General features: G+C 54.8%; 1 protein-coding gene across 21 annotated transcripts in view; it reads right to left on the bottom strand.

Moving 5' to 3' along the window:
• The window catches only part of DYSF (dysferlin), a 247,566-nt gene that overhangs the window by 99,437 nt on the left and 123,064 nt on the right, over positions 1–25,065 (bottom strand). For all 21 annotated transcript variants that reach the window (XR_004428173.1, XM_033175041.1, XM_033175043.1 and 18 more), the window contains 6 exons: positions 24,265–24,379; positions 23,866–23,971; positions 23,459–23,601; positions 20,287–20,460; positions 4,627–4,720; positions 4,003–4,080 (listed from right to left, as the gene is read on the bottom strand). Coding sequence is in view for 20 of the 21 variants with exons in the window: in XM_033175041.1 (XP_033030932.1) it covers positions 4,003–4,080; positions 4,627–4,720; positions 20,287–20,460; positions 23,459–23,601; positions 23,866–23,971; positions 24,265–24,379 (710 nt within the window). In the remaining variant the exon portion in view is untranslated. The remainder of the gene's footprint in view (positions 1–4,002; positions 4,081–4,626; positions 4,721–20,286; positions 20,461–23,458; positions 23,602–23,865; positions 23,972–24,264; positions 24,380–25,065) is intronic.

The raw sequence follows: 25,065 nt of genomic DNA, 5'->3' as shown, positions 1-25,065 counted from the left end.
ACAAGCCTCCAATGCACTTTGGAAAACACCTCCTTAAGCTCGTCTGGTGGATTGCCCCAGCCAGAGCCAACCTTAACAAAAAGCTGTGCTTAAAAAGGGGTTGGGAAGGGAGACTGGAGTTCAGACTTGGGAAACCCAAAAGCAAGAAATCCCCAGCACCACCCAGGACTGAGTCTGAATCTGAGGGAAACTAAGGCACCGGTCAAGACGTGGCCCCAGCTGTGGGCAGCTCTGGCTCATCAGACCTCACTGCAGCCTGGCCTGGCAGGACTATCCCACAGGACCACCTACCTGGCCCACCGCTGTGACCTTACCTGGAGCTGTAAGGCCAGCAAAGAGGGCACAGGACCTTCTACTTTCTTGAGAGGTACTCACCATTGTAAATTAATAAATGATGTGGCATCTGGTCTATCTGCCATCTCTCAATTGGCTTGGTTAGCCAAGTTGAAGCCCCTGAGCCCAGTGACCTGGGAGGCCCTAAAGAGGGATTTCTGGGCCCCTCCTAAGCTGAGGGTCATCCCTTGGAATACAGTGACCTCATGATAGAGCTGCCTGAGGGTCCTCCATCTGGGCGGGCTGCTCTGTAAGCAGAGCTTATGATCCATCCAACCACAACAGCAGTTCTTAACTGGCAGAAGGGACCAAACTGACACCTTCCTCCCTGGTTCCCTGTGAGAAACACCAGTCTACAATGAAGAGTAACTCAGCTCAAGCTACCGTTCAGGGAAGCAATGCTACCCACTCCACACCAAAAGGGTAGGCAGGACGGAGCTAGGTGTGGTGTTGGTGACGCGTTCTAAGTCCTCTCAAGTCATAGCTTTTCATTTCAAAGCAAACCTAGTACACACAACAGATATTCACAAAGCAGTGGCAACCTCATCCCAATAACAAAAAGAAGTCATTGAATTGGCCGGGCACAGTGGCTCACGCCTGTAATCCCGGCACTCCGGGAGGCCGAGGCGGGTGAATCGTCTGAGGTCAGGAGTTCAAGACCAGCCTGGCCAACACGGGGAAATCCCGTCTCTACCAACACAAAAAATTAGCCAGGCATGGTGGCGGGTGCCTGTAATGCCAGCTACTTGGAAGGCTGAGGCAGAAGAATCGCTTGAACCTGGGAGACAGAGGTTGCAGTGAGCCAAGATAGCGCCATTGCACTCCAGCCTGGGTAACAAGAGCAAAACTCTATCTCAAAAAAGAGAAGAAGTCACTGAATTAAGTATCACTTTATGTTTTCTATGACTAATTGCTGCACAGGGAATACACATTAATAAACACACAAGCACACACCACAGATGCCCTTCCACTGGTCCAGAGAATTGACATCCCAGCCATACACTCAAACCCCACTCAAGTTGCAACCCTCAGGTCATCTGGATGGCAATATCTCCAGGATAGCCTCCCTCTCCCAAGTTCAATATTGTTCAACAAGTGTTTTCTGGGCAACCCCTGCCTATCTCCTCAAATATTCAACCAGGGAGAAGGAGCGGCCATGGCCCCAGTGTCCAGGCAGCCCCAAGGCCCACCATGTAGAGAGAAGCAAAGAGCACAGCACAGGGCTGTAAGAGCCCCAGGGGAAAGGCCCAGAGAGCCACAGGTCAGAGGCACTGGGTGAGAGGCTCGAGGAGGGCCCTCTCTGCCCCAGACACCCGGCAGGCAGCTGGAAGCTGCATCGGCGACAGACACTGTGCCAGGCCCTCCCCTGGCCCCAGACATTCCGGATTCACACATAAGTTTCCTCAGAGAAATGCCAGCCGGTGGCCGAGCACAGCCTCCGGCCGCCAGCCGCCCCAGGGTCAGTTCCAGGGGAGAAATTGCTTTGGTTTAGAGTTTGGGAGTGAAAATAAACACTCTGGGTTTTATAGGTTCACCCATGTTGGCTGCTGTTTTCCTTTCCAGCAGCTGCTCAATCGGGCCTTTCATTCAGAAGCCAGTGGCCTCTGAGGAAGCCCTGGGCAGTGCCCTCAAAGCTCAAGGGATGTTTATTTGGGGGAGGGGGTGGGGCCAGGATGGAAAGTGTGACGTCTCCGCAGACCGCTGCCACTGCCCTACCAGAGGGGAGCATCAGCTCCCAGCACTGGGCCCTTGGAGGAGTTCCCTCCCCTCTCTGCGGGGTCCTCGGCCTGCAGGGCCCACAGAGGACAAGGGGGCTCTTGCCTGGGCCCCACCTGGCCACCCCCCTCTCCCAAACCCGCTCCTAGCACCCTCACCTCTCACTCCCTCCTGGGAAGGGAGAGAAAGCAAGGCTATAAACTCGTCCATGTCCTTTTTCTCAGAGTAAGTTCTAATCGTCAGACTCCTGGACAAGTTTCCCAGGAAGTAGCCACTGCAGATGCCTGTCTGGCCTGGGCCTGTCAATTCTGGCGGGCTGCTGCTGTATACACTTGTGAGGGAGCTCTCAGGACCCTGGCCCCAAAGCAAAACAGGGTAGAACTTCCTCATCCACCCCGCACCTGGCTGCACAGAGCTGGAGGATGGGTCACTGAGGGCCACAGCTGCTGGAGAGGAGGATGCAGATTGGACCCTACATTGGGGAGGAGAGTGGACCAGCAAGGAAGTCAGCAGATGGCCATCACCTGCAGAGCCGTGCTGTGTCCAGGAAGTCACTCCCATAGAACTCAGTTCTACTCAACCAAACAGCAGGCACTAGATAGCGAGAGCCTTGGGTTCCATTCCCAGCTCTGACACTTGGTAGTTATTTTAATGCAAGCATTTAGCTAACCTATCTGAGTCTCTGTTTCTTCACCTATAAAATGGGGATGTTGACCACCTACTTCATAGGACAGTTGTAAGGGTTACAGGAAATAATGTCAGCAAAATGCCTGGGCACCTAGTGAGCACTCAGCCATCAAGTGCTGCAGGTTCAAAGAGATGAGGCTCCTTCCTGGGGGAGCTCATGGTTAGAGCAGGAAGGAGGTGGCAGAGATAGACCACTGTTAATCTGTGCAGTGGGGAAGGCCTCTGAGGGAGGTGCAGGTGAGGAGCTGGCCAAGCGCTGAAGAAGGAGCAACCAGCTTGGCTTGGGGAAGTCAGAGGGCATCTGGGCTGGGTCTTGAAGGATGACTAGGAGTTTGCTGGTTAGAAATAGGGAGCAAATGCATTCTAGACAGAGAGAGCACTGAGTGCAAAGGCCAGGCATGGGCAACATGGACAGAGTTGGTGGGGCTGGAGCTACTGGATAGAGGGCAACGAGCAAAAGGTGAACCAGGTGAGGACCCCAGGGTCAGATCACAAGGGACTTGTCTGCTGTGCTGAAGAGTTGGAGGTTCCTGTCAGTGTCTATACTTGAAATCAGAGGAGGGACATGACCAGGTGTGTCTGGGGCAGTGCGGAAGGTGCCAGGGAGGTGAGGAGATAACCAGAATGACCTAGATACAAAGGGGCAAGGCCAGTGTCAGATGGCAGTGTGACATTAAAGAGGAAGGAACAGATCTGAGGGATTCAGGAGGTAGAATCCTCAGGACTGGGTGACTGAGAATTTCCAGCCTGGGTAACAGATGGCTGCCAACCCCAGGGCCACGGCAGGAAATGCCGAGGCAGCCTGGATCTGGGTGGGGGAAGCTGAGGAGCAAGGTCACACGGAGGTTTGCACAGGATGAACTGAGGTGAGTGAAGGTGGAGAAGTTGGGGGGCCCCGGTGCCCAGAGAGAGGACACAGACAAGACTTCTTGGAGCATCAGGATTAGAGGGCAGTGGAGCATCAAGGAGGAGCGGGTCAGGGAGAAGGCTGCAGGGACCCTCCAGAGGCTGGCGGCTGGAGCCAAGGCCAGAGGAGCTTTCAGGAAAGAGGGGACAGTCAGCGAAGCCTGATCCTGCCAAGGAGTCCAGCAGACCATGGACAAGAGTTTGCTGCACCTGGCGACCAAGAAGCCACAGGACCCTGGCGACACAGCACCCACCTCCATGCACCCAGCAAACAGCACCCCTTGTTGCCAGAAAGCCAGATGTCTCCATTCCCAGCTCTCAGCCCACAGTCTCTGACTCTCCTGCCTCTCTCCCACCTACCAGAAAAAGAGTCCTTGTCCATCGCAGCCAGGTCCCGGGCCTGGTACATGTAGCAGCGTAGATGGTAGCGGTTCCCATCTTCAACAAGGGAAAAAATAGAGGTGCCAGAGTGAGTGGCTGGGGTGGGTAAGAGCTGGGGCGGTTAAGAGCTGGGGCTCGGGGGGAGGTGGAGTCTGTCCCTAGAAAGGGCAGCAGACAGAGGGGCTGAACGAGGGAAACCACACGGGCCACTGTGCGAGGTCAGGAGAACATTCCACAGCTCGAAAGCGGACACCTGACTAATTAACGTGTCCCTGGGCCAGGCTAGGGCTGGGGGAGAAGAGGTGGAGGAGGAGGGGAGGAGGGGAGGCCAAATAGACAATGGGAGCAGCCACAGAGCACAGGGCCTTAAATGCCTGATATCAGATTTGAGTGGACGGACACACCACACAGACAGGCATGCACACGTGCGAGCGCACGCACATGCACACACACACACACACACGGCACTGACCCACCAAAAAGCACACAGACTCAGCTCCCCAGAGCCCCACATACACACCTGATTGTATAACACTCCATCCAAACAGAAGCATAAGGTGACACACCCCTATCACCCCATAGATGCCCCGAAGCCTCACTTACAGTCAAATATGCAGGAAATTGTGGGTCTGTTCACACCAAAGCTCAAGGTGGAGACAGACATGGAATCTTCACTCTTGTCGTCCACCACGCCGCCCTGGAGACACAAAGCTGGTTATGGCAGATTCTGCCCCCAGGTCTGGGGGTAACAGGGAGACTAGCCCAGAGAGTTAGATCCCCAGGGCCAGGAGATCTGTCTGCTGCTGAAAGCTGAGCCATCAGCCTCTGCTTTCATTCTGGGGCCTAAAAAATCACCAGACTCCAATGTTAAAGCACCAAAGAACCGTGGGAAATTCTTCTCCCTCTCTAGTGAAGACCAGATGAGCCAAGAACGGAATTTTTAGTCATTCCAGGCAAAGAGATCAGAAGGAATGACTCGAAGGGGCTCTCCAGGGGAGAATCAAATGGGGATCTGTCCACTAGGGACAAGTCCAGTGGAATCGAAATGTGGAGGTTCCAGGCCAGCATCTCTGGGTCCCCATCTCTGCCACCCCCTGCTAACATAGAGCTGGGTCCCAAGCTCTGGAGGAAGCTGTACCACACACCCACCATCTCTCACCAGTTCCCACTCTGCTGAGGGTGAGCAGGGCTCAGGCTGAGGCCAGAGGTGGGGACAGGAGTGGGTGGACAGTCAGGCTTGGAAGCCAAGCTGTCCATTTACTGTGTATAAAGCTAGATGGTCAGCCCTGCCACCTCGCCCTCATTAGCACTAGACTCCAACCACTGAGCCACAAACCACTTTGGGGAGCACCAAGACCAGACCACTTCCCTAGGCCAGACACCCAGCTCTCTGATGCACTTTCTCAGCCCAGAGCCAGAAGCCCAAGCCACAGCCTACAGAGGGACTAGAGAGAGTCGGGGGCCGTTACTAGACACCCCGTGCCGTCGGCTCCCTCTGCACTCACTCAGATGTCTCCAAGTACCTCTCTCCTCTCCCTCCTGCCCACTACCCAAACTGTCACCTGCTCCATTTCAGAGGGGTGGGGTTAAGTTATAAAGCGGTCTCTGCTCCACTTCCTTGTTCAGTCCCACATCTCACAAATGTGTACACACCCTTGAAAGAAAACCCTAGGCCAGGCGCGGTGGCTCAAGCCTGTAATCCCAGCACTTTGGGAGGCCGAGATGGGCGGATCACGAGGTCAGGAGATCGAGACCATCCTGGCTAACACCGTGAAACCCCATCTCTACTAAAAAATACCAAAAAAACTAGCCGGGCGAGGTGGTGGGCGCCCATAGTCCCAGCTACTTGGGAGGCTGAGGCAGGAGAATGGCGTGAACTTGGGAGGCGGAGCTTGCAGTGAGCTGAGATCCGGCCACTGCACTCCAGCCTGGGCGACAGAGCGAGACTCCATCTCAAAAAGAAAAAAAAAGAAAAGAAAACCCTGGCCTCTTCCTCAGCCAGCCTGTTCATCCCACCCAGGCCCACTCAGAGTGGCCAGTTCCCAGGATTCTTCTGCTGGGCCACCCTGACCTTCACCCTGGAACCATTTCCCAAGAATTTTAACCTCTCCCCAGGCTCTGAAGATACAAAGCCCCCCATTGCCTCCACAGACACCACTGCCACTACTGTGCCCCTGCTCTCCAAACCATGCCCACCCTCAGAGCTCAGTCCCAGACCCCCTTGTCCAAGAAGCCTCCCTGGACACCTGTTCTCCCACCTCTGGCCAGGCCATCCCCAAGCCAAAACCAGCTTCATCACCCTCAGTCACTGTGCGGCTCCTTGGCCTGAATCCTTCAGTGGCCTGAAAGGTCCAGTCCAGCCTTCTCCCAGTCAGACCCCCAGTGACCCGCCCTATCTTTCCCCATCCAACACCAAGGCTTTCTTCCCCCAGTCCCGGCCCTTGGCTTCAGGCAAACCACACTCCTTAAAGCTGTCCCAGACGCACTCACCCCCATAGCAAGCTTACACTGTTCCACAGCCAGAGGTGCCGTCAACCATCCCAGGCCGCCCCGTCTGCAGATCATCTTAGGACACCTAAGCAAAGCCTGCCCTGGTCACTCTGGGTCAACAAAGAATTGCACCCTAAAGGTAGACTGGGCCTTCCTCTGCTCCATTGCTGCAAAGGGTCTGCAAAACACACACTTGGGAAAGCCTGAGTCCCTCTGTTCTCCCAGGGGACTCTCCAAGGTCCTGCTATCCCTGGGTGGGCTCTGACTTCCACCACAGGACATCCTCATTTCTGACAGGGAGATGCCCAGACTCTCCTCTTCCTTTGGCCACAACTTCAACATGGGCTCTGAAATCAGATTCCTTGGGCTCCAGTTCTGGCCCTGCCATTTACTACTCGCTGTGTGACTTTGGGCAAGTTGCTTAACTTCTCTGAATCAATCACTTGACAAATTTGGGATAATTATACAGTATCTATTTTAGAGAGTTGCTTTGATTATTAAAGAAGATAGAGAACATGTAGTTCTTAGCACATTTCCTGGCTCACAGTAAATGCTCAAGAAATGTTAGCTATCAATGAGCTTACAGGGCTTGGGGAGGGGGCGTGTCATAAACTATAAAGTTTGTCATGTGCTGGAAGTGGTATTCACATCACTCATATTTGTTCAAAATGATTCCAAGGTGTTAAAGTGGACATTTCAGTAAGAATCAGGCAAGCCAGCAAGGGCCTCTCTCAATGCCTCCAGGTGGTTTATACATGGTTTCTCTCTCTCTCTCTCTCTGTCTATCTGTCACACACACACACACAGGGAGAGGTGTCATACACATATAAGGAAGGACCCAAAGGCCTGAAATCCTCCCTCGTGAACAGGTGTGGAAGCCCTGGGTCCCTGGCAGGAGAGGCATTTGGCCTGGCCCTGAGGCACTGGTGTCCCACTGGAGGGAGCACCAAGCCCAGCAGCAAATGACCACAGAACACCCCCCTGGCTACAGGGTGTGCAACACCAAACACAAAGCCAGACCTGGGGGCCCAGCAGGCCACTTGGACTTGAGAGGCAGGGACATTAAGGAAAGCTTGTTACGCTGGAAATAGGGCTTCGCCTGCCCCCAGGTGCAACAATGCATGATGCCCGCATCTCCAGCACCTCCAGCTGGGGCATGGGTAAAGGGTAGGAGCAGTGGGAGTAGGGAGGATGGGGGTGGACTCAGCTGCGGGTAGGCGGGATGGACTCTGTGGTCCGTCTACCTTGGTCTGGCCACACACAGGTGCCCCACCCACAGGTAGGGGGCTAGGGTGAGCGTAGGGAGGGAGGGGCCTCCAGCTCCAGGGCCCCATCCTTCCTCTCTCCCTCCCAGCGCCTGCAGGGACCTCCCTGCTTGCTCATGGCTGCCAGTGCACATCCCCACTCACCTCGCACCTCCTCTAGATGGCCCCCCTCACCAGGCCCCTGTCAGCACCACTCCCAAGGCCTCTGTCTGGGGTTCTGGCAGCACATTCTGGGTCTCTGTCCAAGCGCAGGGCCTCCTGCCTGCGATCAGAAGCAGCATCTCCCTCCTTGGGATTTCCATGTGGACCTCACTGAGTCCCTGGCCCCTAGCAGGCCCTGGCCCTGCAAGTGACTGTCCTGCAGGGAGAGGAACTAGCACTCCCTCTGGGAATGCCCCTCACACCGTCTGCTTTCCAAAACCTGACCTGGCTCCAGAAGAGGGGCCCAGCCACACCACACCTGGTCCAGGGACCCGCTGCCCATCCTTACCCCATCTGCCACCCGAGTACAGACCTTCTCCCTCTACCTCAGGGAGACAGATGAGGATTTTTGGGAAGAAGCATTACCAGGGACCAGGGGAGACACACCCCCCAGAGTCAGGCTCAGGGAAGCCACTAAGCTCAGTGCCTCTTGGTACCGCCCTGATTCACACTCTGGGCAAAACTCCCCCCGCACACCTGGCCAACATCCTTATATCCTCTGGTCCACTGCCCCTCCCAGGGAAGCCTGGACTCTCCATACATCCCCATTAGACCCTGGGAGCAGAGGGAAGGCCACCCCTCCCTCCTGGCCCACTGTGGCCTCTGAATTGAGTCTCTGCCAGTCAGGACACTACCAAACCCACACACCCCCAAACCCCTACAACCCCTACCTGCTCACACCAGTTGGGACACTCTGGGGTCTCCTTTCTTGCCGCCAGGCCCTTGCCCTGTGTGTCCCCTGACTTTTCCATGCAGTCTTATCATCAAGGTCGCCCTGCAAGGATGTGTTAGGTACCCCTCCTGGGCACTCCCACTTCACCCTGAATTTCCCCAGCCACTGCACTCACCACCTAACATTGCAAGCACCCATCTTCTTGTCCCGCTGAGAGCCCAGCCAGGTTCCCAGAGTGCACCCATCACCCAGCAGAGCACCTCACAGGCAGTAGGTGCCCAGCACATCATTGGTGAATGAGTGAGGGAATGCACGAACAATGGGCACCTGCCTCAGGGGAAGACAACTGTGTCAGCGTTGAGGAGGGCAGATGACACAGGCCGGCCCGGTGGGGATCCGCTAATGTCATGCCTTCTTGACTTTGAAGTATGTTCTGGTTTTCAGGTGTGGACATCAGCGTGGTCAAGCTTGGGGAATTTCTCTCAAAGCCAGTAACAAAGCCTCTTGAAAACCCAATCTGGGAACTCTGGGGAAGCATCTCCCTCTCATCTGTCTCTCCTCTGACGTGCCAACCATTTGCGAAACACCTACTCTGTGCCAGGCATTGCCCATTCAAGTTGTGAAATGGCTATTGCTGCTCATGTGGCCAGTGGCACCTGCCCAGAGAGGCCATCCCTGTCGATACTGTTGAAAATTGCATTCTAACACACACAGCCTCACACGCACCCACACAGGGCTACTGTGGAAAACGCAGGGCTCTTCAACCTTGGCACTATTGACATTTGGGGCTGGAATATTCTTTGCTATGAGGCTGTCCTGTGCATTGTAGGATGTTTAGCAGCATCCCTGGCCTCTACCTGTTAGATACCAGTAGCATCTCCACTGAGTTATGACCACTAAAAATGTCTCCAGACATTGCCCAATGTCCCCCTGTGGACAAGTTGAGGGGAACTGCACCCTATAGAGAACTAGTAGTGCAAACTGAATGAAATGATACCCCACAGTCCTTGGCAGGTACCTGTGTTTAACTCTTTCATCTCTCCAGGCTCTTGTTAAATACTCCTCCTCCCCTCTGGCCCTCTGTAAATTTCTTGAATTCATAGTCTTTCCTCTGCCACAGGGCCTTTACACAGAGATGTCCTCTCCATTTGGAATGTCTTCTCAAATGAGCTAACTCGGGCTTTTCCTTAGCTGCATCATCTCTGAGGCATGGGCACCTCCTTGGCTGCCCAGCCTTCAGCACCAGCCCCTACCCAGCCTCTCTTATCTTCTCCCTTGCATCCAACCTCCATGTATGCGGGCAAGGCATGCACACTCCTTTATCCCCTGTATCCAGCTCAACATCGGGCATGTAGCGGGCATCCAATGAAGATTTATCACATGCGATCAATCACCAGCATTCCCTCACCCTAAGCCACATGTGCAGCAGCCAGGCCTAAGGTCCCAGGGCAAAGGACAGGAAAGGTGCGTCAGACAGCACCTCCTACCTTCAGGAAGCTCAGAGTCAGGTCTGATGTTACTATGGAAAAAGGGATTAATGTGGACTCACTTACACCCCAGGATGAGGCCATCTGTGGGGTAGGATGGAATGGGGTGGGCCTTTGGAAGCCCCTTCAGGAAGGCTTCCCCGAGGAGGGGAAGGAGGGTGCCGGAACTGGGAGAGCAGCAGCAGCACGCTGGGGCTTAGAGGAAAGGCTTGGCCAGGTGGGCAAGGCCGGGACAGAAAGGGCCGGTTTCCCTCTTCTCCTACTCTGAGTCCCGTTCAGAGCCAGGCTGCAGGAGAGGCTGATGCTCTGTTTTCTGCCCACCCACCCCTTCACCCCCACTTGCATACACACACTCTTGCCCAGCCCCAGGGCCAGGCCCAGGGCATTGGGTTTCCCACAGTCACATTCCTGCCTCGATAGCTCACGCCACCGCGACTCCCAGGCTGGGGCTGGCAGCCACGCGGTCTGTGGCCACGCACTCCATCTTGGGCTAGCTGTGTAAGGGATCTTGCTGCTCGTCCAGGGGACTGGGCAGCCTCCAACCCGCTGCTGCCCGGCTGGAAGCCACGGCTCCCTGGAGGAGCCTGAGCATAGGAATATGAGGAACTCTCTGCCTCCCAGAGCACAGAGCTCCCCCAGGGGTCCCCAGAGCCAACGGCCAGACTCACCTGAGTCTGCCAAGGACTGACATCCAAGGACCACAGCCGGGAGGAGATGGACAGGTTCTGGGGAAACACAGCCTACCGAGGGGACTCCTCAACCCACCTAAATCGGATCAATATGAAGATTGAGCCCACCAGCATGTCTGAGATTCCTTCTGCACCAGCGGGTGTCTGGCCCTCTGTCTGCAGACCCGCTGTTTGCTATGGTGCCTTGCTCTAAACAGGGCCTAAAGTTCTGGCTCAGGATCTATAAAGTGCAGACAGTAAGGCGACAGAAAGGCCAGAGCGGGGTGGACACAGCAACAAGTCACAGGCTAAGCAGTGCAGCTTCCTGGGGCTGAGCAGGCAGGGGAAAGCCCCACGGTGGCCAGACAGGAAACATCTCAGGGGCACCCGGGAGGCCACAGAGACCTTCCCTGCCCCAGCGGAGTCAAACAGATGGGTGTGGACCAGCTAGAGGCTGGCTACCCCCCTTCACTTTATGGGAAGGGCTCAACTCCTACACAGGATGGGCCCGAAGAACACCCATGGCAGGGCTTTTGGAAGGGGCACCACTGTTGGGGGCCATCCCCCATCTCTTATGTAAAAAGGATCAGGGGGCCCTGAGAGCAGCAGGTGCTGGAGTGAGCGGGTGTGGTTCACGAGAGCAGATTATATTTTCAGGAATTCTGCAAGCCAGTTGTTAAACACAGCCATTAGTAAAAATTAAATCACATACATTTACCACTAAAGAAACTATATTTAAAAACCCAAGGTGGTAAATACTTGAAATTATTCTAATTCCATTTTTTTTTTTTTTTTTTGAGATGGAGTCTTGCTCTGTTACCCAGGCTGGAGTGCAGTGGCGCAATCACAGCTCACTGCAGCCTTAACCTCCCTGAGTTCAAGCAATCCTCCCACCTCAGCCTCCCAAAGTGCTGAGATTACAGGTGTGAGCCACCACGCCTGGCCCATTCTAATACTTGTACTACCTTTTCCTGTTATCTCTGCTCCTGAGGCTGCTTCCATCTCATGTATCTGCGATGGAAATATTATATATATGTGTGCTACTGCCCATCTCTTCCCAGCTCCGTGTTCAGTGGTGCTACATTGCTAGCTCGAAATTGCTCATAGCTGGAACATCTACACCATGGAAATCAGCAAATGCTGCAAACCAGAGCTGGGGATTGTTTTGTTTTGTTTTGGAGACCTGGTTGTTAAACATTGACCAGCACAGTTCCAGGGTGACCTTCCAGGTCTTCACCATCTTCACTCTTCACTATGGGCTTTGCTGGGACGTCCAAATGCCAACATGATGGTGTAGTGTAGACTGCTACAAACCCTGCACAACCCAACCATTATCCATAAAATTTTTCACAATATTCATGGGAGGAAACACAGCTAAACAATTATGACTTGGCTTCTCGGTTGCCTCAGTTTGCTTATGTGTAAAATGGGAGTGCTGATAGACCCTGTCTCCTAGAATTATTGGAAGGGTTAAATGAGATATTATGTGGACAGGGCAGAAAGCAATGGCTGGCCCCTGGTACACGCCCTAGAACCGAGGTTGACAGACCTTGTCTATAAAGGGCCAAGTGCTAACTACTTTTGACTTTGTGGGCCATAGAGTCTCTGCTGTAACTGTTCAGCTGCTGTTGTAACACAAAAGCAGCCACAGGCACTACGTAGGTGAATGAGTACCAGCTGTGTGCCAATAAAGGCTTTTTTTTTTTTTTTTGAGACTGAGTCTCCCTCTGTCTCCCAAGCTGGGGTGCAATGGCATGATCACAGTTCACTGCAACCTCCACCTCCCAAGTTCAAGCAGTTCTCCTGCCTCAGCCTCCTGAATAATTTTTGTGTTTTTAGCAGAGATGGGGTTTCACCATACTGGCCAAGCTGGTCTCAAACTCCTGACCTCAGGTCATCTGCCTGCCTTGGCCTCCCAAAGTGCTGGGATTACAGGTGTGAGCCACCGGCCAATAAAGACTTATTTACAAAAGCAGGCAGAGGGCCAGATTTGGCCTGTGGGGCATAGTTTGCTGACCCCTGCTGCATAAGAGGAGGTTATTATTTTTGTTGTGTTTTCAGCATTCCCACCTGATAAGCAAGAAAACTGAGACCCAGAGAGGTTAAGGTCTTCCCTGGGACTACACAGCAAATTAGCTGGCAGAACCAGGGTTCCCCTGCCCACTCTCAAGGCTCTTCCCAGGCTCCTACTATCCCATCAGAACTCAAAGCACCTGAGCAGAGTTCTGGAGCTACAGACGGTTGGATGCCAAGTCAGGGCTGTGGGGAACCCAGAGCCCACTTCATTTCCCTGGCTGCTCCAGCCTCAACTTGCAGGGAAACCCCATACAGGCCAGGAGCCCAGGCCAAAGGAGGGGAACCCTTTAAAAGACAGAATGGAACGCAGGAACACACAGACTCCCTTTCTAATCAGGGCTGATTGCAACCGTAAGTGGAATAGCAGGCGAGAGTGCAACCCCATTTAATTTACAGCTGGAGCCAGGGCTTGGAAGCAGCTGCTAAACTCCTTGCAAAACTACTGGCTGGCCCCTGGGGAGCGGAGGGTGGAATCAGGAAACCTGGAGAATCCACGATGCCACGTGTGGGCTGGCACGAGCATGTATGCGTGTGTATTTGTCCTTCTAGGGTTTCCATGTCTCCACATGTGGACGTTGCAGAGAACACTGGAGCAGGTTTCATCCCCTGCCAGGGTGCCTTGGTAATTAGGACAACTCTATGGCCCAGTTTGCCTGGAATGGTCCTACTTACGCCTGTTTTTCCAGCGTGATTATTAATCGTGTTCCAGACTGGACAGTAAATTATACGGTCACTCTAGCAATGACAGATGAAGACCCTCATACATGTACAATGAGCTGCATGGGGGACACCCAACACATGCCCCCGACTGTAACACACTCTGCAGCCATGAATCTGGGCACTGGCATTTTGCCTGAGGCACATGAACAAGCAGTTGAATCCTCCAGACCTTGGGGTTCAAATCTTGAGCGAGACAGACGCAGGGTCCACACATTTAGAGTTACCCAAATTGTCCCCTACTGTGGGGCAGTAGGAAGAGCAGCGAGGCCTCTGCTTGAGAGGGGATCCAGCCCTCAAGCTGCCCATGCTAGCATGATGCCAGGTATAGAACAGGTGCTCAGCATGAATATTCAAGAAACAGTCCAGAGATCCATAGAGCTGCCTTCTAACACCCCAGCCCCAGACCCAGCCATAGGCCTTGTTTCCTAATGAGGTAAACCCCTCGTACCTCCCAGGGCCTGCCCTTGCTCACGGTGCCAGCTCTGGGAACCAAGCCTGGGTCCCCTGCCCACAGCATGGCTTCCTTTCAGGCACAGACCTGCCCCTCCCTCCCCATCCATATCTGACCTCCTTTTCAGCCAGCTCAAATCCCAGATTACTTCTCTCTGGAACCAGCCTTTCCCTGACCCACTTCCCTGCACTTCTGACTCCCAACTGGCCTTGCCTCACCGGCCCAGGCTTGAGCCGCCTGTCTCCAAGGGTCCTCTCTACTGCAGTCGGGACGCTGGCCTCCACCAACCCTCTGGAGGTTTCTCAGGATGGAGGCTGGGGGGCCAGGTCCTCTCTAGCTGCCCAACTGCCCCAGGACTGCCAAGCTGCCTGGCTATCAGGTGAGGAGAAGGCCGCCCAGGACAGAGGTGTCTAGCCAGCAGCATTCAATCCTCCCACCTGGGACTCTACCACAAAGGGACTCCATGGAGCAGGAGGGACATGGTACCCTCATGGAAGTGGGGGAATGAAAGCGCCAGATGGGGATTTCGCTGCTGGTCAGGAGACACCTGGAGAGAGGGGCAGACCACTGCCCGGACCTTGGTTCTAGCACTGACTCGTGCTGTGCTGCTGGACATCCCTGCTCAGGCCTCTGCTTTTTCCAGGGCGACTTTAGGGCTCAGAGTTGTTCCAGAGCAGCACTGTCCAGCAGACCTTCCCGCAGTGATCAAACCATCAGTGGCTGCACCGGCCAATGTGGTAGCCGGCCACTTGGCAGGTGAGGCTACTGAGCACTGGAAATGTGACCTGACTGGGGAATCGAATTTACTTATTCTGATTTACTTTAACTGTAAATTTAACTAGCCACCCACGGCTAGTGGCTGCTGTGTTGGAGAGTGCAGCTCCAGAGCCTCAGTCTCCCTAACTATAAAATGGGGCTAATAATAGAATCCAGTCTTCTGGGGCCACTATGAGATGATGCATATAAAGCCTGGTTTTTAGCACATGGTAAAATCAATATTAATAATGCTTACCCTCTATGGGGTCCTAGATCCCCTGGAGCATTGGATAAAACCATGGCTCTCACACCAGATCATACATGCGTGCGTGCACATGCACAACTTCGCATCCAATATCAAGATGCTCCTACATCTCCCAAGGCAGGTCAGGCACGCCTTTAGAAAATGAAAGTTTCTTCCAGCAGCAAAAATCTCCAAGATTCTAAGCACACGTTGCCGACATTTCTGTCCCTCCCCTCCCTGCCAGGCCCAGGCATCTCAGAGAACCCTTCCCAACACTCAGGGCCAAGCACAGAGGCAGGGCTTGGAAAAATCCTCGATCATGGAGGGCAGGCCCAGGGCAGGAGCAACAGGATGGATTCTATGAGCTCATCCCAGCAGCCGTCACCAGAGTTCCCAGAGAGGCCGGTGGCGTCAGGAGGGGGTGACTGGGTGGGAGGCGGCGGTGGTGGCTGCTGTGGCCACAAGGGGTGTGGGGTGGAGAGAGAGGCTGGATGGAACGCGCTATAATAGCGGCTTTGTGCTCTGCTTCCCAGCTCCCTGGGAACGCCAGGAAGATTATGAAACCCGGTGTCTTTGGAAATGCCAGGATATTAGCTGGAAAAAGAATAATACGAAAATAAAATAATGCTCGGGATGGAGACAGCAGACGATTAGCAGACGGAGCCAGGGCCTCCCGCTCCGTGGAGGGAGCCAGGCTTGGCCCCGGCAGAAGGTTTCAGGGAAAGGCTGCCCGTGCTAATGAGCAGACAGGGCCTGCCTTCCAACAAGACGTCTTCCAGAGGGGAGCTGGCAGGCAAGGCCCAGCCCACTGGTGGACGTGTGGGTCAGGGAAGGTGGCAGGAAGCAAGGGGGAGCCACAGACCTGGTCCTGAACTGTCAGATTACCAGCAAGGCTACCTGGCTTCCACCCATGGTCCTTCCCCAGCCCCTCCTAGGCCGGCTCCCAACATCCTTCTTCAAGAAGCCTCCCCTCATTAGACACTGCCACTCTGGAATGATTCTTATTCTACCTCCAACACTTCAAAGATGCAGATTCTAGGGCTTTATTTGCACTCACATGTGAACATCTCTCTTCTTGATCAGACAAGAGTTCCCCATGAGCCAGGCCTCCACCAGCAGATCAGGAGATCATTAAAAGTAAAGACCACGTTTCCCCCACCAAGCAGCAGGGAGAGCATGTCATCTTGCCATACCTCCCTCTCCAGGACCCTGGCCACACACCTCCCAGCAGGAATGCACATGCTCTGCCTCTCTCAGAAGGGCACCCAAGTGGGGGGCCAATGGGAACCCCATCTTGATGAGGCACTTTGTACTTCACATCTGTGCTACTCCGAGATGGCCCCTGGACCGGCGGCATCAGCATCACGTGGAGGCTTGTTAGACACAGAGACTCTTGGGGCCCACCAGACCCTGAATCAAGAGTCTGCATTTTAACAATATCCCCAGACAGTGCCTATTTTTGCTAAGTCTGAGAAGCGCTTCACAACATGCATCGTCATTAATCCTTACAATGGCCCTGGGATTCAGTTACTTGCACGAGTGGGGTAACAGAGTCGCTAATGGCATGAGTGACCTGTCCACAGCTAGTAAGCAGGGAAAGCAGAATTCGAGTCACAGAGGCCTCACGCATCCCACCAATGAATCACCAGGCATCAGGGACCCGTGGGCAAAGAACAGCTCTCAGGACAGAAGCCGGGTCCTAGCACCCAGAAAATCCAACCACCTTCCCCAGGATGCAGGGAGGACCTTAGCCCAAATGCTGTGCTGGGGCATCAGGACATCCCAGGACAAAGATAGCAGCTCGGCAGCGGGAGCCCAAACCATTCTGGGTCCTGGCAGGAAGATAGAAAGGAGACTGTCGAGGGGGAGTGGGAGGGTGAAAGAGAAAGCGCGTGTGTGTGTGTGCATGTGATTGTGTATGTGTTCGCGTGAGTGTGTAAGAGAGTGTATGTCAGAATGTGTGTGAGTGTGTATGTGTCGGTGTGTATGAGTGTGTAGAGAGTGTGTTGGTGTGTGTGAGGGTGTGTGTGTGATTGTGTACATTAGTGTGAGAGAGTGGGGGTGCATGAGAGTGGGTGTGTGTTGGTATGTATGGGAGTGTGTGGAGCGAGTGTGTTGGTGTGTGTGAGGGTGAGCGTGTGATTGTGTGTTAGCATCGGTGTTAGTGTGTGGGGGTGTTGTATGAGTGTGTATGTGTGCGTTAGTGTGTGTGTTGGTGTGTATGAATGTGTGGAGAGAGTGTGTGTTGGTGTGTGTGTTGGTGTGAGAGTGTGTGTGTTGGTGTGTATGAGTGTGTATTGGTGTGTATGAGTGTGTGGCGAGAGAGTGTGTTGTGTGTGTGCTGGTGTGTATGAATGTGTGGAGAGAGAGTGTGTGTTGGTGTGTGTGCTGGTGTGTAAGACAGTGTGTGAGTGTGTGTCACTCAGGTATAGAGTCTTCCAGACAGTCAAGTGGGCCTGTGGCCCTGTCCAAATGCCAGACACACCTAAACCTTCCAAAACTCTCTGCTCCTCCAGCTGCAGGTCTGTGGGATCCGCCCTCTGAAGCCATTGCCTCCCTCTCTGGTTCTTTCCGCCAGCCAAGCTGTCCCAGGACTCAGGGCTTTGCCACATTGGTCTCTTCCATGTATCACAGGCAAGTCACAGGTGAATTACAATCCATCACCCGCCTATGGCTGCTGACTTCACGCCTGGTTTCAGTGATCCCTCAGGACAGTCTCTTCCATGAGAAGAATACACAGATCGGTCTCTCTGCTTCTGGGAAGTGCCCCCGTCATTCTCCCAGGCACTGAGCCATGAAAGCTTGGCCTGGGTCCCCCAGCCTTGTCACTTTCTTCCTCCAGGCCCTAGCCAGCCCGAGGGCCCATCCACGCTTTGTCCACGTGTCTCCAGTCACCTCTACCCGACTCCCAGCCCCCTCGGCTCCCCGCTCCAGCCTTCCTGCCCTGGGCCGCCTGGCAGGCAGCCATCAGCTCTGTCTCCCTCACACAGCACTTCACCGTGTGTGTCAGCCTTGCCAGGGCCAACCGTGAACTCATCACAGCCTGCCCCACCCCGCCCTGCGGCCTGGCAGCCACAGGGGCCCCACTGTCCACCTCTGACCCTTCCCTCCCCAAACCCTGCAGTCCCACCTCCCTCCACCTCAGCCCCACGGCCTCACACCAGGTGGTCACCTCTCCTGGATCTCTACCCAAGACTCCTGAGGCTTCCTGATGGGAGGCTCTGCCTCCCAAACATCCTCTATGGCTGCTCGACTGATGGTCCTAAAGCCCAGCTCTGACTAGAGAACTCCTCTTGTCAATAACTAACACTGGCTCCCTACTGCTCTGGTCACCGTCTAGACCATCTGGAGCTCTTTGCCCAACACTGCTTTGGTTTTTGTTTTTTGTTTTTCTTTTCAGAAGCTCCTTTCCCCAATCTGGTGGCGCTGTCAATCACAGAGAAGGGGCATGGCCCATGCCAGCCAATCAGAATGCTCCATCCCTCACCCAGGCGCAGGGGCTGGCGGGGCACCACCAGGCAGAGCCGGTCAGTCATGCCCCAGACTTCACTGACATTACTGAGAAAGCAGCACTCAGGGGTCTCCAGCTGCAAGGAAAACAGAGTGTGGCACTGTGGGCTGGGCTACTTTATCCAGCATGACTCTGCTGACTGGAGGGACGACGCTGGCCTTTCGTCACCAGCAACATCTTTGCTACCACACAGAGATAGCCCATGTGAGACAAGGCCAAGACGGGGTACGAGTCCTGGGGACAGTGTGTGAACCTGTTTCCTGCCAGGCCTAATGCCTGCTTCGCCTCTTGGGTTCTTCCCAGCTCTGTGAGCCCACAAACCCCTTTTCTCCTCAGCTCCTTCGGGTGGAGCTCTGGCTGATGGAAACAGTTCCTGATTACACAGGGTGCCTTCCTGGCCTTCTCAGACCTGGCCCTGACTCTGAGGCCTGCCAAGGTCTTTATACCCCACCCCTCAGCTAGAGCCACAGGACCATCACCAGCCCCTGCCCAGTGTCCAGGCCAGGCCCTTTCTGACTCAAAGCAGAGGGGGCCACAGAACACCAGCCCCATCCCAGGAGGCTCCCCAACTGCTCTGACCTCGGCAGCAGCTCCATCCTATCCTGCTCCACCCTGGCCGGAAGACCGGTCCACAGCCCAGAGCCAAGAGTTCCGCTACCTCCCCTCAGCCTCCCCTTGACCTGGCCCCAGGACAAGGGAGAGGCTCTCTCCAAAGCCTATGGCAGGCTCCTCTGACGTCCTCAGGCACCCGGAGAGCTTCCTCTCCTATACCGCCATTGCTGGGCCTTGCCCACCATCAAGGCCTGAGACTGACAGAGCCTCCCCAGCCTGCCCACTCACTCTCAGGGCCACTGCTGGCTTCACCTCCCTGCCGGTGCCCAGCCCGACAGATCCTGAGCCTCCCCATAGCACTCCTCCAGCCTTCAAAGTCAGGCTGTCCTACAGATAGGTGCCCAGCCTGATCCAATCACACAGCTGGCTCCACATAGATACCCTCACATCCCATGGGACCCGCTTTCTAGGGCCCAAGCCCAAACCCCCAATGAGGTGCCAGTCCTGGGTGGATTTCAGAGGAAGCGGCTCCTTCCCCAGCAGAGCGGGGACTGGCTGTGTACCAGTACCAAGTGCTCATTCAGACTGTCCCTGAGGCACCTGCTCCTCTCTTTTGGGGAGCCCGTCACCCAGGTCCTGGAGAACCTTGAGCCTACCCTAGTTCCACTGGCTACAGAAAGTGCACCCTGGGCAGGAAAGCCATCCTGGGGCTCAGCTTCTGAGGCACACCTCTTCCCCAAAATTGCTGGGGATGCCCAAGAGATGGTCTCTGCCTCAAGAGGATGCACAAGCAACCAAGGACACTCTGGGGCCACAAGACCTCTCTCACTCCTCCCATGGGCCTCCTCGCCCATCTTCATGCCAGCCAGCCAGGCACAGGTCAGCCAGATGGCCAAGGCCATCTTCCCCTCTGCTTTCATCTTGACACATCAAAGTAGTAGCAGCAAGTGTTTCAGTGCCAAGGAAGCTTTTTCATTTTAGGAGAACACCCAGACTGGGGCTGCTTTCCCCACATGCCACCCCACAGATACTGACGCCAGGATGACCAGCCAGTGTTCCATCTGAAAGTCCTAATCTGGGGTCCCTGTGCCTCTCCCACGTCAGCCCGAACAGCCCTGAGTAACCAAGATCCACCCCACCCGACCCAGGACAAGCGCAGCCCCACGTACCAGTGCCCCCTCGAGGGCAAACACAGCTGCAGGCCCCGTCTTCTCCAGGGGCTCCATGCGGCGGCGCCAGCGGCGGCGGCGGAAGGCGTCTGTCTTGCGGTACTCGAGGTGGAACTTCCAGCCAAAAAGAGAGGCGTACTCCCAGCCCTCGCCCTCTGCCTCCGCCTGCCTATGCTGCACAAGAGAAGGGGCAGACTCAGAGGCCAGTAGGAAGGCTGGGGGAGTCCTGTGCTCAGCTCTACCTTTGCCTTCCTGTCCTCCATGACAACTCCCCACCAGCTCCCACACCAGCACCCTCCAGGTGGGAAAACCAGGGAGGGCCACCTAGAGGAGAGGGGCTTTCTGCAGCCACAGGAACCTCGGGTCAGAAAATCAGGAGGGGAGAGGAGGCTCCGTGGGCTGCGGGGAGAACCGAACAGCCAGAAAGGGAAGGTAGACTGACGCAGTGATGAAAACACTGGGCTTTTGACTTGCTTATTTGTTTGAATTCTGGGTGGATTTCATGAATCCAAAGTTTTCTTGTCATTTCCTTTTTCATCTTCACATCCTGTAGTGGGTCTGCAGCTCACAGGTAAAAGAAAGATCCTATTTCCCAACCACAGCCAATTTCTCCCCAGGGGGCTAGACCCAACTCAGTGGTGGAGGCACCCCCTGTACCTCATTCACGGGGTCCCTTTCCCAGGCCTGAAGGGAGTCCTGGGAACCCCCTTGCCACTCAGTTTCTGGGAGAGAGTGACCTGGCACTGTCATCAGACACCACCTCAGGTCTGGGCCAGAAGCACAGTGACAAGGGCTAGTCCTGGAGGCCAGCTGTGCCCCTCTCCAGGAAGGATGCTGGCTGTGGGGTGGCGGGCAAGGCACATGAGCCTGGGCAGGCTTTGCCTCTGTCTGCTAGATGCCCCTTCAGGGAGAAAGTTGAATCTGTCTGGTCCACAGAACCAGGAACAGCTGGTTGTCCAAAAGCCTTGCCCCTCCCTGGACCCAGCAACAGTCCTCTCTAGGTTCTCTGCCCCCAAGGAGAAAGAAAGGAACCTGAGTCATGCCACAGGCTACTCCTGAACTAAGGGAGGTCTGGTTCTTTAGCCAGAATTCAAATGTGCGTTTAGAAAGGAAGATCATAGACCAAGAAGGTTCAGGGGAGGCAGGCACAGAGGCTGTGCAGCGCACAGGCCCCTGTGTGACCCCAGAGCAAGTGCACATGCTTGCGTGCGCTCATCCATGTGCACGATGGGCCTGACAGTGTCCTGTGGCATCTGTGCTCAACTGTGGGCATGTGTGCTTGCATTGCATGAATGCCAATGGGGCCCGCCCCAGCCCCTTCACCAGCCAGTGTACACGTGTGGCGCACCCATCCCCAGCTGCCATCAGCATCGACAGCTCCCAGCTCCCAGAAGTCACCTGCTCCAGGGAACCCCCATGCTAAAGGAAATCCCCTCACTGAAGAAATAGGTATGTGCTCCAGCTCACCCCAGCAACCCCAAGCTTAGACAAATGACTAAGAGGATACAAAGCCCAGCCCTGCCTCCGGGTGAGGATTCTGTGGTGTTCCAAGTTGTGCACCTCCCCAGGCCACAGCTCAGGCTGCAGCTGACCTGCCTGAAGCTGCATCCTTGCTCCTCACACTCCCGAAGGCACTGCCCCAATAACGTGCAGCCAAATCCATGTCTTAGCCTCTGCCTCCAGGAAACCCAGCCTAAGACACAGTCCGTGGGTGTCTTTCCATCTTCCAGGTCAGTGTGTGAACTTTGCATGTGATCTCCTGTAATCATTGTCATCTGAGTGTGTCTGTCTATAAGCATCTGTGTGTGTGCTGGGTGCGATCTGTGAGTGTGCTGGGTGTGATCTGTGCTGGGTGTGATCTGTGGGTGTGCTGGGTGTGATTTCTGTGTGCTGGGTGTGATCTGTGCATGTGCTGGGTGTGATCTCTGGGTATGATCTGTGTGCTGGGTGTGATCTGTGCATGTACTGGGTGTGATCTATGGATGTGCTGGGTGTGATCTGTGCTGGGTGTGGTGGGTGTGATCTGTGTGTGCTGGGTGTGAACTGTGTGTGTGCTGAGTGTGATCTGTGTGTGCTGGGTGTGATCTGTGGGTATGCTGGGTATGATTGTGTGTGCTGGGTGTGATCTGTGCATGTGCTGGATGTGATCTGTGGGTGTGCTAGATGTAATCTGTGTGTGCTGGGTGTGATCTGTGGTATGCTAGATGTAATCTGTGTCTGCTAGGTGTGATCTGTGCATTGCTGAGTATGATCTGTAGGTATGATAGGTGTAATCTGTGTGTGCTGGGTGTGATCTGTGGGTGTGCTGGGTGTGATCTGTGTGTGCTGGGTGTGAACTGTGTGTTTGCTGAGTGTGATCTGGGTGGGATCTGTGGGTGTGCCGGGTGTGATCTGTGGGTGTGCTAGGTGTAATCTGTGTATGTGCTGGGTGTGATTGTGTGTGCTGGGTGTGATCTGTGCATGTGCTGGCTGTGATCTGTAGGTGTGATAGGTGTAATCTGTGTGTGCTGGGTGTGATCTGTGGGTGTGCTAGGTATAATCTGTGTGTGCTGGGTGTGATCTGTGGGTGTGCTGGGTGTGATCCATACTGGGTGTGATCTGTGGGTGTGCTGGGTGTGATCTGTGGGTGTGCTACGTGTAATCTGTGTGTGCTGGGTATGAACTGTGGGTGGGCTGGGTGTGAATTGTGGGTATGTGTGTTGGGTGTAATCTGGGTGTGCTGGGTGTGATCTGTGGGTGTGCTAAGTGTGATCTGTGTGTGCTGGGTATGAACTGTGGGTGTACTGGGTGTGATCTGTGGGTGTGCTGTGTGTGATCTGTGGGTGTGTTGGGTGTGATCTGGGTGTGCTGGGTATGAACAGTGGGTGTGCTGGGTGTGATCTGTGTGTGCTGGGTGTGATCTTTGGGTGTGCTGGGTATAATCTGTGCATGCGCTGGGTGTGATCTGTGGGTGTGCCAGGTGTGATCTGTGTGCTGGGTGTGATCTGTGTGTATGCTGGGTGTGATCTTTGGGTGTGCCTGGTGTGATCTGTGAGCACCTCCAGTGAGTCCCAGGTGTCTGTGCACACCATGTGCACACATGCATGTGTCTGTGTGCATGCAGGTCTGCACCTGTGCCTGCTGGTCACCTGTGACCAGGGGCCTCACTCCCACCCACCATCTGCTGGCTCACCCTCTTCAGCGCTTCCATCTGGCTGAGATCCCTCCTGCGCAGGCGCACCCAGCGCCGCCGTCGGTGTGTGTAGTACATCTTCTCAACAGGGACCCAGTGCTTCGGCTTCCGGTCCGGGGGTATGGTGATGCTATACTCCCAGCCTGGGGGAGGGGGAACCCGTCACTCATTGCTTGACAGTTCCCCATCTCTCCTGGGACCACTCTGAATTTGGGGCATGGTCATAGACTCTTGAGTGGCCACTGACTCTCGGTCCTAATTTGTAGCTTGGAGTGGGGGTGCCTTCAAGAAGTGTCCCGGGGTGGGTGAAATAGCCCAGTGAAGGGCCCTAGCATTCAGCTGTCCCCACCAGCATGGCTTGAGAGCTTATCGGGGATGGGGCTCGCCAGGCTCCACATGCTGCCCACCTTGCTCATCGACAGCCCGGTTGAGGTCTGTGGACCATTCCTCATCTTCCCACTTCCAGCCCAGTGGGCACTCAATGTCATCTTTGGGAAGCACCTTCTCCCCGTTCTAAGGACAAAACCAAACAGGCAAGCAATGAGAGGAGACAGACAGATGTGAGCAGGGAGGCAGAAAAGATACAACTTGAAACATACGTCCTCGAAGTCCCAGATAGAAGGGCAGAGACCCAGAGTCAGTGTCCTGCCACCACTGCACCCCACACTTTCCCTCTAGAAACCAAAGCATGAAGGCTCCGAAGGTAGGAGGGGGCAAGGAGGAACATGCCCCAGCCTCCCCTGAGCCCCAGGTGCCTCCAGAGACCAAATGTCTAGACCCCACCTGCCCCTGAGCGCCTGGTTTACCACATCAGTGTAGTTGTCACTCATGTAGATCCACTGGCCTCCGGGAAGCCGGGTCTGGTTCTCAAACACCTCCTCCACAAAGCTCAGGTGACCGGCGTCCATGTCATGGAGCAGGCTGTGGAGGAGGGCTGGTCAGAGTCTCTGCTGGAGAGGCCCCCATCCATCCACCACCTCCTGCCCGTGTCAGCCTCACCCCAACCAACAATGAGAGACATGGGGGTGGGGAGGCAAGGGTGCAAGAGACCAAGGCAGAGAGTGAAAAGGAGACCTAGGGACACCCTGAGATAATCAGGGACAAAACAGCACATCACCCAAGATAAAGAGAAAAGGAGGCCAACTGAAGACAGCAAAAGGAGGATGGGCAGTCGAGACTTGATGGATAGTTGTAAAAATATAAAGTGTTACCAAGTTGTACTCATAAGATTTGAGTGCTTGACTGTATAACATATTATACTTCAATGTTTTTAAGTAAAAAAAATTAAACACCATAGAGTTGAATGCCAACCAAACAGGAAAAGGAGAGGAGAGAGAGGCAAAGGCAGCCATAGACATGGAGAAGGACCACATAGATCTGAGAGGGACTGAGAGAGAAAGGACCACTCAGGGGATGTGTGAGCAGTCCAGACATGAGAAGGGTTCATGTGCAGAGGAGGTGATGGGCTTGTCCTGGGTGTCTTGGAGGATGGGGCCACACCCAATGGACACCACACAGAATGGAGGCTTAAGAATAAAGGCCTGGCCAGGCATGGTGACTCAAGCCTGTAACCCCAGGACTTTGGGAGGTTGAGGAGGGAGGATCAC

Source organism: Trachypithecus francoisi, unplaced genomic scaffold, assembly GCF_009764315.1.
Source record: "Trachypithecus francoisi isolate TF-2019V2 unplaced genomic scaffold, Tfra_2.0 Lachesis_group17, whole genome shotgun sequence".
Classification (NCBI taxonomy): domain Eukaryota; kingdom Metazoa; phylum Chordata; class Mammalia; order Primates; family Cercopithecidae; genus Trachypithecus; species Trachypithecus francoisi.
This window is presented reverse-complemented; position numbering and strand designations above follow the sequence as displayed.